General features: G+C 36.9%; 1 protein-coding gene across 1 annotated transcript; it reads right to left on the bottom strand.

The window, feature by feature from the left end:
• Positions 1-11,925: 11,925 nt before the first annotated feature.
• Positions 11,926-12,522, bottom strand: LOC147544411 (C2H2 and C2HC zinc fingers superfamily protein). Its single transcript, XM_086635698.1, has one exon. It carries the CDS (start codon positions 12,520-12,522, stop codon positions 11,926-11,928), a length of 597 nt encoding a protein of 198 aa, XP_086491824.1.
• Positions 12,523-17,066: the final 4,544 nt, after the last annotated feature.

Here is a 17,066-nt window from a genome sequence, read left to right as displayed (position 1 = left end):
TTTCTCAACTCCACTCCACTTTCAAGAGGGGTGTTTACCGGATAACATGACTCCATTTTAAACCTTTTAAGAACTTCCTTAGCATATCCACTTTGAGAAATAAATATGTCATTTTCCATTTGCTTCACTTCAATACCAAGGAAATGACCCATCAACCCAATATTGGTCATACCAAATTCCTTAATCATGCTCTTCTTGAACTCATCAAATAGTCTTGAATCATTACCGGTGAATATCAAATCATCAACATAGAGACAAACAAATAACATACCTCCATCTTCTTTCACTTTCATATATAAAGTGTGCTCATAAGGACACTTTTCAAATCCATTTTCTTGAAAATACTTATCAATTCTTGCATTCCCTGCACGTGGAGCTTGCTTTAACCCATAAAGGGCCTTCTTCAACTTATAAACTTTATCTTCTTTGCCCTTTCTAACATACCCTAAAGGTTGTTCAACATATATCTCCTCCTCAAGGATACCATTCAAGAATTTATCAACTTGACATCAAGTTGATAAATTTTCCATGAATATTGAGCCGCTATAGAGAAACAATCTAATTGTTTCCATAAGAGCAACGGGAGCAAATACCTCATTATAATCAATGCCGGCTCTTTGCTTGTAACCTTTAGCTACAAGTCTTGCTTTGTATCTTTGGACTTCTCCACTTGCATTCTTCTTTGTCTTATACACCCACTTCACACCAATAGGTTTGTATCCTTTTGGCAAATTTGTCAACTCCCAAGTATCATTTTTTTCAATTGCATTAATTTCTTCATTCATGGCATTTTCCCATTTTTCTTCCTGGATGGCTTCTTCATAACTAATAGGAGCACAATCCATGAGAAAACAACACAAGTTTAATTCTTCTTCATTATCAACAACTTCATATATCTCTCTCAAACTTCTTGTTTTCATTGGCCCTTCATTAGAACTTCCCCCCGATGATGAGGATGATGGAGATGAGGACGATGGTGTTTGTGGGTCTCTTTGAAATTCTCTTGGTGGCGCATCTTCTTCTTCTTCTCCTTCAAGTCTAAGTTCAACTTGAACAATTTCTTTTCCTTTCCATTCCCATGCCAAATCTTCTTCAAATACCACATCCCTACTAAATAGAACTTTATTGACAATTGGATTAAACAACTTGTAACATTTCATTTGCTCATTATACCCAAGAAAGATACATTTCTCACCTTTGTCATCAAGTTTGGTTCTTCTTGCTTCCGGTATCTTTGCATAAGCAATACATCCAAATATCTTTAAATGAGATACACTAAGCTTGTAATAACCCCATGCCTCTTGCGGGGTCTTCATATAGACACTTTTAGTGGGACATCTATTTAACAAGTATACGGCACATGCAACGGCTTCACCCCAAAATTCTCTAGGCAAACTTTTTTCTTTTAACATGCTTCTTGCCATGTCTAATATGGTGCGATTTTTCCTTTCGGCAACTCCATTTAGTTGTGGTGTGTATGACGGAGTAAGTTCATGAACAATCCCATGTTCTCTACAAATCATATCAAATGCTCTTGAAGTATATTCTCCACCCCTATCGGACCTTAGTTTCTTTATCATAAAACCACTTTGTTTCTCAACCATGTTCTTGAACTCTTTGAATACCTCAAATACTTCGGATTTATTTTTTAAGAAATAAACCCATGTTTTTTCCACTAAAATCATCAATAAAAGTGAGAAAGTAATTGTTACCTCCATTTGTCATTGGCTTCAATGGACCACAAACATCGGTATGCACAAGTTCCAATATATTAGATGCTCTCCACCTCCCTTCTTTAGAAAAACTTGTGCGATGATGCTTGCCAAAGATCCACCCTTCACACACTTTGTTTGGGTGATCAATACATGGTAAACCCCTTACCATATCTTGCTTGCCAAGGTCTTCATCCCATCAAAGTTTAGATGCTCAAGTCTCAAGTGCCACAACCAAGATTCATCTTTCACAATAGAGTTTAAGCATTTTGCATCACCATGTCGAATGTTCAAGGGAAATAATCTATTCTTTGCCATCTTTACCTTAGCAATTAGAGTTCCACTTCTATCTCTTAATGTGAGATGAAGATCCTTCAATCTTATATCATAACCTTTTTCTAAAAGTTGTCCCAAACACAAAATATTATTTTTCATTGCGGGAACATAATAAACATCGGAAATATAGTTATGTTTTCCATTTTTTAGTTGAATGAGGATATTACCTTTCCCTAGCACCAGTATCTTTGAGGAGTCACCGAACTTTACACACCCTTTCACACTTTCATTGACTTCAACAAACAATTCTCTTTTTCCACAAATATGATTACTTGCACCGGTGTCGAAATACCAAGTGTTTGTTTGTGATTCGTCAAGACCATCACAAGAAAATAACAATGTAGGATCAACATTAATTTCTACTTCATCTTCAACAAGGTTTGATTATTCCTTAACTTCATTTTTATACCAACATTCATTATTATAATGCCCAAGCTTGTGACAATTATAGCATTCAATATCCCTTTTGTCTCTACCTTGACTATTATAAGGTCTAGTAAAGTTTCCTCTACCTCTTCCTCTTGATTCATTTGTTCTTCCTCTATTAAAAAAATTTCTTCCTCTTTGGTTTCCAAAGCCTCTTCTACGATTATCATAACCTCTACCATAACTCTCATAGCCTCTGATGAGACGTGAAAATGTCTCATTTGACTCTCTTAACTCCGGTTAGTTAGTCCAATTCGAGCTGTTACTCTGATGATTTGCTTGGTTTTCTTTCTCAGGTGTCTTTTACGGAGTTCAGGGTGAAAAACAGATGAAATCGGGAGAAATTGATGTCAGGGGTATTTTGGTCATTTTGTGATTCTGATTTCATGACCAGTATTAGTGCTCGGATGGAAAGTAGAGTCCAAGGTGAACCCGTAGGCGAAAACGGAAGTCAAATCGGAGTCCGGATGAATAAATTAGAGCAAGTCAAAGTTCGGGTCAAATTTGGTATGCTAGAAGTCAAGAGGGACACGTGGCTATATGTGTGATCCGACTCGACCCGACCCGACCCGACTCAACCCGACTCGATGACGTCAGCTGACGTCATCATCTTCTTCATCCTTTTATAACCGAGCTGTTTAAGTTCTTCAAAAGGAGAGTTTTCAAAATCAATAATGATAGAGAACAAGAAAATACAGACATACTCTAGACATACATCCTATGTGGCTTGCCGTGATTCGTTGTCTAGTGAATTAGAATCATCAAGAGAAGACAAGAGAAGAAATGGAAAGAAGATAAGAGGCTGAAGAAGGAAAGTGAGATAAAGATGAAACCGAGAATGGAAGGAAAGAGAGAGATAATGAGAATTTTAAGAAGTTATGAAACAGAATTGGAGAGGGAGAATAGAAAGTATATTTTTTTATAAGGCAGGTAAAGAGAGAGAGATTAATTTCTCTTTAAAAACAGAGAAGGGAGTTGGAGTGGAGGATCATATCCTCACGGCCAGAAAACAAGAAAGAAAGAGGTTAGAGAGAGAAAGAAACAGATAAGAAACCCGAGCTCACCATCATCATCATCATCATCATCATCTTCTATCTTTCATCTTCTTCTTTTGATTGTAACTCTTTAGTGAGAGAAGAGTTTACAGATAGAGAGAGAAAAGAGAAAAAGAGAGATTCTTATCTCGGCTATAACAGTAGAGAGAGAGAGAGAGAGATAGAGAGGTTTTGATTTTTCTTTCATCTATTCAATTGTAGTTCCTGTTATTTGTGAGAGAGAGAGGAATTACAGAGAGATTAAAGAGAAAGATAGAAAGAACAAGAGAGAGACAGAGAGATATTGTAGAGAGAGAGAGAAAACCGAGAGCTTGTTAATGGAGTTTTTCTTTTGAATTTTGATTTTCTTATTGTTTCCTCTATTTCTTAGTGAGAGAGAGATAGAGAGAGAGACTTTACAGAGAGATATTAAGAAAAGAGAGAGAAAACAGAAAGGATTAGTGAGAGAAATAGAATCGAAGAAGGTGAGAAAACTATTTTCTCTCAAGGAAAATATTTCCGGGAAGACGAGAAAATCGCTTTCCCGGAGGGTCTGTTTGGCAGAATCTCAGAAAATCAGAAGGAAATTGCTTCCCTAAGGCTCTGTTTGGCTGGAAAATTTTGTGAGAAATCTAACTTTTCTAATTTTCTTTTCTTTTTCCATATATTCAAGCTTCAATCCTTTATCATGAAGAACTAATTTTATATCTAGGGTTTAGATGAAGTCGTACTAATCAATTTCTCGACAATTTATTAGAGTTTTTACCATTTTTAACGATAAAACCTGAGTTATACAAAGAACACTCAAATTAAACCAAAAATTAATTTGTCGTTAGAATTTTTAGGAAAACGGATTCAAAAACCCTAGGTTCCCATTATCTGAATATCACTTTAGTATTATTTTATTTTAAATTGTTATTTGCCTTTTTATTATTTAAAAAAAAAAAATATATTACCCATCAAATCATTTCCTGAAAACCTAATAGTTTTAAGATTAGAATCAAAATTCGACTTAGTCTCTGAGGAACGAACCGGTCTTACCGGATATTATTACAGCTTGACACCCGTGCACTTGCGGGTGTAGACCTATTTAGGGTAACCTTTCTAGGCCCATCAAGTTTTTGGCGCCGCTGCCGGGGACTAAGTTCAAAATTTTTTCTAAACTTGGAAAGTTTTTGGTAAGTTTTTATTTTTGGCCACTTTGACTTGCTTCTCTATTTTTGGTGTGCAGGGCATTAAGGAGCGAAAGAGAAGGCGCAAACAAGGAGGAGGAGTCGAAAAGAAGAAATTTACAGTTTTATTTTATTTTATTTTTGGTGAGAGAGAGACTTTAGACTTTCTAGACTTTATTTTTGGATTTAAGTTTTGACCCTAATTTAAAGGGCATAAATTGTAACCGAAAAACCAAAACGAAGCCTCGGGTTCGAACACTCGCGGGGAGAGTGGCCCGAGTCGTCTGCAAAGGTCGTCGCCCGTCTCGAACGGGAGGTAACTTTCTCTAATCACCCACGAATCCCCTGTTAGTGGGTACTTTTTATAAGATCTTAGTAATGCTTCCTCGGTTTTCGTGTTAAAAAAAAAAAAAAAAAAAAAAAATGGACCAATAAAAAGGAATCGAGTGTAGTTTTTGCAAGTGTCAATTCCCATCTTGTGACCGTGCCTGATCATCATGGCGCATTTTTCTAATGGTTGGACGTACCCTGTTGATGATGATGACCTTGATATAACCTTAAGAGAATACCAACAGTTGCGTAAAGACTGGCTTAACCAACGTGGTACGACTCTAAGAGATTGTCAACGACTTAACGAGGGGAATAGGCTAGTTGAGCCTAACCGAACTGGTATGACCCTAGGAGAGTACCAACAGATGTGTAGAGACGAGCCTAACCGACCGGGTATGACATTTCAGGATTATAAACGAATGTCTAGAAACAGTCCAATTAGTGAGTGGAGTAGACCATATGAGCCTGATCGATCTCATATGACATTAGGAGATTATCAGCAAATGTGTAGAGATGGTCCGATTAGCGATGGATATGGTCCGACGCCAAATATATATGAGAGACCTTATAGTCCACACTATTCTGAGACCAATGACTTTAGAGACAGGTATGATCCTAATATGTACGGTGGGAGTTTTTATCAAGAGTCTTATTTTAATTACACTAGTGAGCCTTATTATGAGGAGACTCTTGAAGATAGATCTCGATCAGAGTCCGAGAGTCGTCTTATTGAGATGATGTCACAATTTGCGACTCAAACGACGCAGGAGATTGAGTCCTTGACTCAACAGGTAAAGATGCTTAAGTCACAGTCATTCGCCGACGAGGAAGGGGTTTCACAACCCCAAACTCAGGAAGGTACTAGGTACGATGACGAGGTTAATACGTCTAACCCTAGTACTAAGTTAAATGTCGATGAATTTACTGATAATACCCTAGAGCCTGAAAGGTCTGATGTTGACTTGTTTCCTCCACTCGTGTCGCCTCACCATGATCGGACTACACTAGACGTTGGTATTCAAGATGATGGCTCAATGAGCAAGTTTGGGGATGACACAATTCTTAACTTTCCGACATTTGAGATTTGTAAGGAGTCAGTCTTAGATGAAAAGCTAAGAAGGCATGATATTATGAATAACTGCGAGGCTTCAGATGTCTTTGAGGACATTGATAACGTTAGAGACATGTTAGATACTTTGTCAGACTGTGTACCTAAGGAAACCATGGACTCTGACCTGATCCCCGAGCATATTGCCTTACCCTTAGAGTCTAGTTTGACCTTTCACATGGTCTCAGACTCGGTTGTTGATCCCTTTTGGGACACTTCAGATGTCTCCTCTAGAACGTCTATGGAAATAGTGGATATTCTATCCACTAAGCTTGCAGATGACTTTCTGCCTTCGACGGATATATTGGCCCTTCATTGTTATGTCGATCCTTTTGATGACTTTCTAGTCATTGGTCCAAGTATTTATAGTTACTTAGTGGACTGTGCATCCACTAAGTTTGGGGATTGCCCCTCTTCTTTGATAGTCTCACATGCACTCTCTGCAATTCACAAAAATGTGAGATTATCGTTCACTGAAAACATTGTGTTTTGGGTGGACCCACAAATGTATCGGTTATTGGTTTACAGTTAATCACATGTTTGTAATCCAGTAGGTTAATTCTTTCTATTTTTCGAATCATCTATTTCGTCTGGCTGAAGACGTTAAACTTAGCGCTTTCTGGGAGGCAACCCATGCATAGGACTTCCGAATCTGGTAACATCTTTCCTTACATCCTATTATTTCTGCATAGTCTTCAGAACATTGAGGACAATGTTCGGTTTAAGTTTGGGGATAGGGGAATGAATTTTTGCTAAGTCCTTATTTCAAAAAATTCAAAAGGGTTTAAAATTTTTCAAAATTTTTAATTTTTGGATTGAAAATGTGAGTCTAGTTGTTTTTGCTTGTTAATAGTTATAGAGTCTAGTTTGTCAGACTATCCGTTTGCTAAAGGTTTTTCCATGAATTTCGAGTCTTGAAGTTGTCTGTGCACTAGCCATGTGAGTGTTAGATAGGTGAAGAGTAGACTTTTCTGAGAAAACTTAATCGATCATTAGTGGAGACTTAACCTATGTGAGATTCTGAGCCTTTCTTGTTGTTTTGAGTGATCTCTTCTGAGCTAATTCCGAGTAGAGTGAAGAGCTACTCAACCTCGCAATATTCATTAGAACTCATTTGATCTCTTGAGTTCAAATTTTACAACCACTAGGGATGTCATCAGGAAGTAAACCCTTCTCTTGTAGTCTGAGAAACTTGAAAGCAATGTCAACTAGAGGAAAATAGATCCAATCCATTTGTTAGAACCCTGAGAATAAAACGTGAAGCAAAGTGTTATACCCAAGGAAATTGTTGAGGAAGTAAGATGTGTATTTTGAGTTGTATTATCAAAAAAAAAAAAAAAAAAAAAAAAAAAAAAAAAAAAAAAAAAAAAAAAAAAAAAAAAAAGAGAAATAGAAAAAGAAAAAATGTGTTTATGTGGTTTTGTTTAAGTGTTTATCCCTTGAAGTAGTTTTTGAAGATTCGAAGACGTCGAGTTCTCAAGAGTTCTAGTGACATCATCATTATAGTCTATTAACCTCTAGGGAGCATTGTTAGATAGTTGATTAGGTGAGAAGAGTTGGTTAACTTCCCCATTCCGTATTAGTGGTTGTTTCCTTCTTTGAGATCAGTCGTTTACCAAAAATTTAGTCCGTCTTTTGTAATGTGTTGAGTTTTTCTTCATGCTCATACTCGCACATTGAGTGAACCATTTCTGAGTGACTTGAATTTTTGAGTGTATGACCGTGAGGCAGTAGTCGAGGCGAAATGTATTGAGAAGGTAATCGAGGTCTTGTCTGTTTGGAACCGAAATGATACTCATATTGGCTAGTCATGTGCACTTTAGGTCTTGATTACTAGTGAAGAGATTTTTAGCATTTGTATGGTTTGGTCAACTTTGATTTCATTTCTATTAACTTTCGAAAGTTTACCGGATAAACATTTTTAGTCCATACCATATTTAGACCCTTCTGCATTTTTGAAATTTTTGAATTTTGTGGGTATATTCACTGCAAACCCTCACGAGACAAAACTCGTCCTCTAGGGTAACCTAAAGGTTTAACGGCTTGTTGCACGAGCTAAGTGCAATCGTGATTCCCTACGAAAGTGGTGAACTGGGCTTGGTTATATTTTTCTGTTTTGCTCGAGGACTAGCAAAATCTAAGTTTGGGGATGTTTGATGAGACGTGAAAATGTCTCATTTGACTCTCTTAACTCCTTAGTTAGTCCAATTCGAGCTGTTACTCTGATGATTTGCTTGGTTTTCTTTCTCAGGTGTCTTTTACGGAGTTCAGGGTGAAAAACAGATGAAATCGGGAGAAATTGATGTCAGGGGTATTTTGGTCATTTTGTGATTCTGATTTCATGACCAGTATTAGTGCTCGGATGGAAAGTAGAGTCCAAGGTGAACCCGTAGGCGAAAACGGAAGTCAAATCGGAGTCCGGATGAATAAATTAGAGCAAGTCAAAGTTCGGGTCAAATTTGGTATGCTAGAAGTCAAGAGGGACACGTGGCTATATGTGTGATCCGACTCGACCCGACCCGACCCGACTCAACCCGACTCGATGACGTCAGCTGACGTCATCATCTTCTTCATCCTTTTATAACCGAGCTGTTTAAGTTCTTCAAAAGGAGAGTTTTCAAAATTGAAACAGAAATGGAAAGAAGACAAGAGAAGAAACGGAAAGAAGATAAGAGGCTGAAGAAGGAAAGTGAGATAAAGATGAAACCGAGAATGGAAGGAAAGAGAGAGATAATGAGAATTTTAAGAAGTTATGAAACAGAATTGGAGAGGGAGAATAGAAAGTATATTTTTTTATAAGGCAGGTAAAGAGAGAGAGATTAATTTCTCTTTAAAAACAGAGAAGGGAGTTGGAGTGGAGGATCATATCCTCACGGCCAGAAAACAAGAAAGAAAGAGGTTAGAGAGAGAAAGAAACAGATAAGAAACCCGAGCTCACCATCATCATCATCATCATCATCATCTTCTATCTTTCATCTTCTTCTTTTGATTGTAACTCTTTAGTGAGAGAAGAGTTTACAGATAGAGAGAGAAAAGAGAAAAAGAGAGATTCTTATCTCGGCTATAACAGTAGAGAGAGAGAGAGAGAGATAGAGAGGTTTTGATTTTTCTTTCATCTATTCAATTGTAGTTCCTGTTATTTGTGAGAGAGAGAGGAATTACAGAGAGATTAAAGAGAAAGATAGAAAGAACAAGAGAGAGACAGAGAGATATTGTAGAGAGAGAGAGAAAACCGAGAGCTTGTTAATGGAGTTTTTCTTTTGAATTTTGATTTTCTTATTGTTTCCTCTATTTCTTAGTGAGAGAGAGATAGAGAGAGAGACTTTACAGAGAGATATTAAGAAAAGAGAGAGAAAACAGAAAGGATTAGTGAGAGAAATAGAATCGAAGAAGGTGAGAAAACTATTTTCTCTCAAGGAAAATATTTCCGGGAAGACGAGAAAATCGCTTTCCCGGAGGGTCTGTTTGGCAGAATCTCAGAAAATCAGAAGGAAATTGCTTCCCTAAGGCTCTGTTTGGCTGGAAAATTTTGTGAGAAATCTAACTTTTCTAATTTTCTTTTCTTTTTCCATATATTCAAGCTTCAATCCTTTATCATGAAGAACTAATTTTATATCTAGGGTTTAGATGAAGTCGTACTAATCAATTTCTCGACAATTTATTAGAGTTTTTACCATTTTTAACGATAAAACCTGAGTTATACAAAGAACACTCAAATTAAACCAAAAATTAATTTGTCGTTAGAATTTTTAGGAAAACGGATTCAAAAACCCTAGGTTCCCATTATCTGAATATCACTTTAGTATTATTTTATTTTAAATTGTTATTTGCCTTTTTATTATTTAAAAAAAAAAAATATATTACCCATCAAATCATTTCCTGAAAACCTAATAGTTTTAAGATTAGAATCAAAATTCGACTTAGTCTCTGAGGAACGAACCGGTCTTACCGGATATTATTACAGCTTGACACCCGTGCACTTGCGGGTGTAGACCTATTTAGGGTAACCTTTCTAGGCCCATCAGCCTCTTTGTTTTTGAGGTGTATATTGTTTTTCTTCTAAAGTGAGTTTTGCTTGAAGTACTTGATCAACCGAACAATTTGAAGAGGTTGCGACATTTCTATTCACCCTTTGTTCATGAATTAGCAATGTTCCCATCAATTCATCTACCGTCATGGATTCCAAATCTTTTGATTCTTCAACGACAATAACCACATTATCAAATTTAGGTGTCAAAGACCGTAAAATCTTCTCCATCACCCGAACATCATCACATTTTTCACCACACCTTTTCATTTCGTTAACATTAGACAATACTCTTGAAACATAATCGGAGACGAACCTTTACCACTTTATCAACTCCTCTAAATGAATTCTTGAGAATATTCCAAGCCTCTTTCGATGATTTTGCTTCGGACACTTTTTCAAATGTAGGACCATCAATTCCTTGATAGATAAGAAATAAGGCTTTTTTATCCATTTTTCTTGAGTCTTTAAGAACACACTTTTGTACATCATTCATAGAACTCTCTTCTTCTTGAGTTGGTTCTACATAACCATTTTGAACAATATCCCACGAATCTTAAGGTCCCAATAATACACTCATTTGAATACACCAATGTTCATAATTCTCTTTAGTTAACCTAGGTATTTGAGGTTGTATCATATTTGACATTTTCTTAAAGATCCCCAAAATTTCACAAACCCTAGATCTCAAAAAAATGTTAAAAAGGCTTGAATTGATAAACTAATATGGCTCTGATACCATTTGTTGGAGATTAGAGGTATAGATACTTCAATACACTTAAATAAACTCAAAAGATTCACATCAACATACTTTCATATAATAAAGCTTCTTTAGATCTACACAATCTCATAAAACAAGAGACACAAAGTTTTGTCACAATATTAAACTAGATATTGAAGTTGGTTCTTACCTTAAACACAATATTCATACTAGATCTATGTCTTCTTCTTCAAGTTTCTTGTATACTATTCTCCTTTTTCTTTCTCTCTCTAGATTGTTCTTGAACTAGTCTAAGAAATAACTCTCTACACCCTTTTAATTAATTTCATGAGGCTTTTAGTTTTTTACCCCTTCTAGTTTGGTAAACCATTTACTCAAACCCACACTTTTATATTGGGCCCAAACCCAAATTTGGTTTAAAAGCCCCATTTTCAACAACATTTTCTTTAATTTGATCGTTATTAGACACATCTTAACGATGGACTGCCTATATGAGCCGTTCGAAAATTACAGTACATAAAATAAATCTTGATAAACGGAACCAACTCTAAAAAGGCCGTGTTTGAGATACACGAGCAACTACCCGACTCCGACTCCATTAAATGTGTTTTCATTATAAACCTTAATGCATAATGCATTCGTGCATTTTTAGAAAATTTCCCACAAGGGGTTAGTAACCAAAATTATTACTTTAACAAATGAATAAATATATGAACCAGGGGGAGAAGTGGCATTTTGGCAGTTCTGTGGTCTGATGAGTCTAGTAGTGTATTTGATAGATAATGCCCACGGATTACATGATCAGACTTTAGTAAGATATGTTTGCAATAGAAAACGACATTGCACTGCAAGACTGTTCATTTCTCCCTGACAAACCCTAATCTCTTCATTATTTGTACTACTTCTCCATCATGCAAATTAATCAAACAAACTGATTATATATGGCATCCCCATTAATTCCTTCTAGTTCTACTTCAACAAACAGATGAAATATACATATATAATAGAAGCCAACACTACTAGTTCTACTAATAAACATAAAATCTAGGGGTTTTTCTTCTAAATTTTTGTTGAGGATGACCTTGACGATCCAAGTCGAAGTTCAAGATCCAAATCTTCAACAACACCCATGTTGTTGTGGTTGATGGTTTTGATCTTCTTGTCATTGTCTTGGACATAGATCGACGCTAATGGTTCAATAACCTCTTTTTCTGTAGTCCTAGATGAAGAAATCAAACTATTTACAGTATAATTTGATGATAAGGGAAGTGAAGTAGAGGGAGAAAGCTCCATACATCTATTAATGGATTTAGTAGGACCAGTAGCTGATAAAGGATGATGAGGAAAATGAGATAGTCCACTATTGACAGAAAGAAATTCTTGTGCTGGGAAGATAAGGTTTGAAGTTGGAGGTGAAGATGGGGTATCACCATCAGAGATTGGTGGTGATTGTCGAAGTCTAGCACGGTCACGCCGGTGAATATTCATATGACCTCCAAGTGCTTGAGCTGAGCGAAATTCACGGAGACAAAACATGCAAGTATAGGAACGAGGAGGCCATGTTGTACCCATAACATTACCTGTGTCTTGGGCAAAGGCCTGAATCAGCCATGAATTGTCTTCGTCGTTGTATCTTGGTCGACTACTGTTCCACATCCAGAAGTTTGTTGTTGTTGTTGTTGTTGTTGTTGTTGTTGAGTGCGAACTAGGGTTTGGAGGTGGGTTAGAGAGAGTAGGCCTAGTTGTGTGCTGCCAATGGAAGTGATTTCATTTGAGGTACCTAGATGATGATAAAAAAAAGTAAATTGGGTGATGTGAGTTAAATAAGACAAGCATAGATGAGCTTAATTTAGAAAGAGAAAGGAACAAAAAGAAACCCTAGTTAGCATCGAGCTTATAATCAATCAGGATTTGAAGTGAAGGTATTGGAGTTTAGTAGAGAGATAGACAGATAGAGAATAGAGAGAAAGAGATATGGTTTGGTTTAGCTAGTTATCTTTCTACACATGAAGGACAGAACATTGCGTTGAGGCCAACTCAAAACTACAAAAAGAAAAAAAAATATCAATAAAAGTAGACATACTCCAAACCTAAAGGGTAAAGTCTATCTCCATCTTAACAATCAATCTGTGCTGCAGACTTCAAATAGGCAATGGAAACTTGATAGGAAAGTTTTCTCCATGTCTTCTCTTTCTAGACATTTCTCAAATCTCCTTCTAGCTTTCCCAAGGGTGGTAGTGGTCCTAGTGGATAGGGATTTAGAAGAATATTTTCGGACAAAATGTCTCGTAGACATTTCAAGATATTTTAAGACATTTCGAGTTATTTATTTATAGACAAAATGTATTCATAGACATTTCAAAACGTTGAATTTAGATAAAATATCTTGTAGACATTTCAAGACATTTGGTCTATACATAGAAAGTCTCGTAAACATTTCCAAACATTTGGTTCATAGACAAAATGTCTTGTGGACATTTCAAGATATTGAGTTCCATACACAATATGTGTAGTGGATATTATTGTTAGGCCAGTGTTTTGGGGAAATACGCAAAGTTTCCGGGACAATAAGTTTTAGGTGGAAACAAATTTTTTTGTTTCTTCCAAACACTACCCATTTCTTCTTCCACCATCTTCCTTCTCACCAACATGAACTCCGACGGCCATTATTTCCGGCGACAACAACTCCGGTCATCCATCTCCCTCTCTCTATCTCTCTCTTCTCATCCCTTTTTTTCCTCTATCTACTCACTTTTTCCTCTATCTTCTCTCTCATTCTTCTCTTTCCTCTATCTTTCGTCTTTTTTTTTTCTTTTTCTTTTTTTTTTCAGAATTCTGGCGAAGGGGAGTCCCCTTCGCCGGAACCCTCGTCTGGTGATGAGTCATGAAAATGTCTCATCTGAATCTCTTAATTTGGATTAGTTAGTCCAGTTCGAGCGGTTACTCTGATGATTTGTTTGATTTTCTTTCTCAGGTCTCATTTACGGAGTTCGAGGCGAAAACATCGTGATAAAGACATACTTGAGGGGCATTTTGGTCATTTTAATGACAAGGGTATTCTGGTCAATATTAGTGCTCAGATGAGAAGTGGAGTCCATGACGAGTCCGTTGGTGAAAACAGAAGTTAAATCGGAGTCCGGACGAGAAAGATAAAGCGAGTCAAAGTTTGGGTCAGAATTAGTTGATTATAAGTCAACATAGATTTTCGGAGACACGTGGCACAAATGTAAACGTCAATATGAGATTTTTCGGTGCACTGTTGGGCGTAGGCGGTAGACTTTCGGGATGCATAAGAGTCTTCGATCCCATACACGTGAAAACAGTTTACCATGATAGTCCCAAGTGCTCCAGCCCTTCATCTCCATGCACGCTGTGATCGGACGGCATCTGCGCGATCCTTGCTATCCGACGCCTTGTATAAGTACGTCTCACACTCTTAAACTGCTCCCCGCTACACCATATCACTCCTAATCTCCTACACAACGTGAATTGGTTAGTTGGCACCAGATTTGTATCTCCATTTCTCTTTATCTCCTCTCTATATTTAGTAGAAACAAAATAAAGATAGAGAGGGAAAGTTTAAGAACCGAGAAGGAAAGATTGAGAGAAGGCAAGATTTTGAAAGAAAAAAAGGAAAGAAGAACCGGGAGAGAGAGAGATTTATTTTCTCTTTCTAACAGAAAAGGAAAGAGGATGGAAACGAGCTAGAGAGAGAGAGACATTGGCTCGGCTATATTACAACAACATCACGGCCATTGAAAAGGATCTGGGTTTTTGGGGTTATCCTCTCGAGCTCAACCTAAATAAAAATCAGAGAGAGAGAGAGAGAGAGAGTGAGTATACCATTATCAAAAGAAACACTTAGCTTCTCCATCATTTTTGATCATCACTCGACTGCTAAAAGAGAAGGAGATCACGGCTGAAAGAGAAAAAGTTCAATCATCTTCATCATCTCGGTTTAGAGAGAGAAAGAGAGGATTCCACGGTTAAACAGGAACATTTACAGAGAGTTAGAAAGAGAGAAACAGAGAGAAGGAAAGATTGTTTTGTAGAGAGATAAAAAAACAGACCCACTTTGTATTGATTCTCTTAGTGAGAGAGAGAGTGATTACAGAGAGAGAGAAATTAAATAGAAGTTTCAATTTTCTTCTTCTTTGCTTGTTTCATTCGGATAATTTTTGTCTTCTCTTCATTATTTATATAAGTAAGAGATTAAAAGAGAGAAAGGAAACAGTAGAAAGTAGTTGGAGAAGATGAGAAAATAGGTGGGAAAACAATTTTCCTACAGAGAAAATATTTCCGGGAAGACGAGAAAATCGTTTTCCCAGAGGGTGCGTTTGGCAGAACAGTGGAAAATCAGAAGGAAATCACTTCCCTAGGGATCTGTTTGGCTGGAAAATTAGTAAGAAATTCAACTTTTCTACTTTTCTTTCCTTTTTCCATATATTTAAGCTTTCATCCTTTATCATGAAGAACTAATTTTCTATCTAGGGTTTAGATGAAGTCGTAATAATCATTTTCTCGACAATTTATTAAAGTTTTTACCATTTTAACGATAAAATCTTCCGGGTTTTTAGACCGTTCATGGACTGAAAACCTGAGTTATATAAAGAACTATCTAATCAGACCAAAATTAATTTGTCGTTAGAATTGTTAGGAAGACGGATTCAGAAAACCCTAGGCTCTTCCCCATTTGAGTTTCACCTTTTTAATCGTTTTAATATTTTATTTATTTATTTATTTTCAAAACCAAAACCAAAATCAATTTCAAAACCGAGTTACTTTCAAGTTTTAGAATAGGTTTCACTTAGTCTCTGAGGAACGAACCGGTCTTACCGGAAATTATTACAACTTGACACCCGTGCACTTGCGGGTGTAGAGCTATTTAGGGTAACCTTTCTAGGACCATCAAGTTTTTGGCGCCGCTGCCGGGGACTAAGTTCAAAATTTTTTCTAAACTTGGAAAGTTTTTATTTTTGGTAAGTTTTTATTTTTGGCCACTTTGACTTGCTTCTCTATTTTTGGTGTGCAGGGCATTAAGGAGCGAAAGAGAAGGCGCAAACAAGGAGGAGGAGTCGAAAAGAAGAAATTTACAGTTTTATTTTATTTTATTTTGGTGAGAGAGAGACTTTAGACTTTCTAGACTTTATTTTTGGATTTAAGTTTTGACCCTAATTTAAAGGGCATAAATTGTAACCGAAAATCAAATGAAGCCTCGGGTTCGGACACTTAAGGGAAGAGTGGCCCGGGTCGTCTACAAAGGTCGTCGCCCGTCTTGAACGGGAGGTAATTTTTCTAATCACCCACGAATCCCCTGTTAGTGGGTACTTTTTATAAGATCTTCGTAGTGCTTCCTCGGTTTTCGTGTTAAAAAAAAAAAAAAAAAAAAAAAAAAAAAAAAAAAAAAAATTTGACCAAAAGAAAGGAATCAAGTGTAGTTTTTGTAAGTGTCAATTCTCATCTTGTGATCGTGCTTGACCATCATGGCACATTTTTCTAATGGTTGGACGTACCCTGCTGATGATGATGACCTTGATCTAAAGGGACCCGTCATCAACCGAACTGATATAACCTTAAGAGAATACCAACAGTTGCGTAAAGACTGGCTTAACCGACGTGGTACGACTCTAAGAGATTATCAACGACTTAACGAGGGGAATAGGCTAGTTGAGCCTAACCAAACTGGTATGACCCTAGGAGAGTACCAACAGATGTGTAGAGACGAGCCTAACCGACCGGGTATGACATTTCAGGATTATAAACGAATGTCTAGAAACAGTCCGATTAGTGAGTGGAGTAGACCATATGAGCCTGATCAATCTCATATGACATTAGGAGATTATCAACAAATGTGTAGAGATGGTCCGATTAGCGATGGATATGGTCCGACGCCAAATATATATGAGAGACCTTATTGTCCACACTATTCTGAGACCAATGACTTTAGAGACAGGTATGATCCTAATATGTACGGAGGAAGTTATTATCAAGAGTCTACGTTTAATTACACTAGTGAGCCTTACTATGAGGAGACTCTTGAAGATAGATCTCGATCAGAGTCCGAGAGTCGTCTCAGGAAGATGATGTCACAATTTGCTATTCAAACGAAGCAGAGGATTGAGTCCTTAACTCAAAAGATAGAGATGTTTGAGTCACAGTCATTCGTCGATGAGGAAGGGGTTTCACCACCCCAAACTCAA

This window comes from Eschscholzia californica, unplaced genomic scaffold (assembly GCF_041429995.1).
Source record: "Eschscholzia californica isolate CP2 unplaced genomic scaffold, dmEscCali1.0.p SCAF_4, whole genome shotgun sequence".
In the NCBI taxonomy this organism is placed as follows: Eukaryota; Viridiplantae; Streptophyta; class Magnoliopsida; order Ranunculales; family Papaveraceae; genus Eschscholzia; species Eschscholzia californica.
This window is presented reverse-complemented; position numbering and strand designations above follow the sequence as displayed.

Coding starts and splice junctions, on each gene's coding strand:
- LOC147544411 (XM_086635698.1), bottom strand. CDS start 12,522: ATGTGGAACAGTAGTCGACCAAGATACAACGACGAAGACAATTCATGG.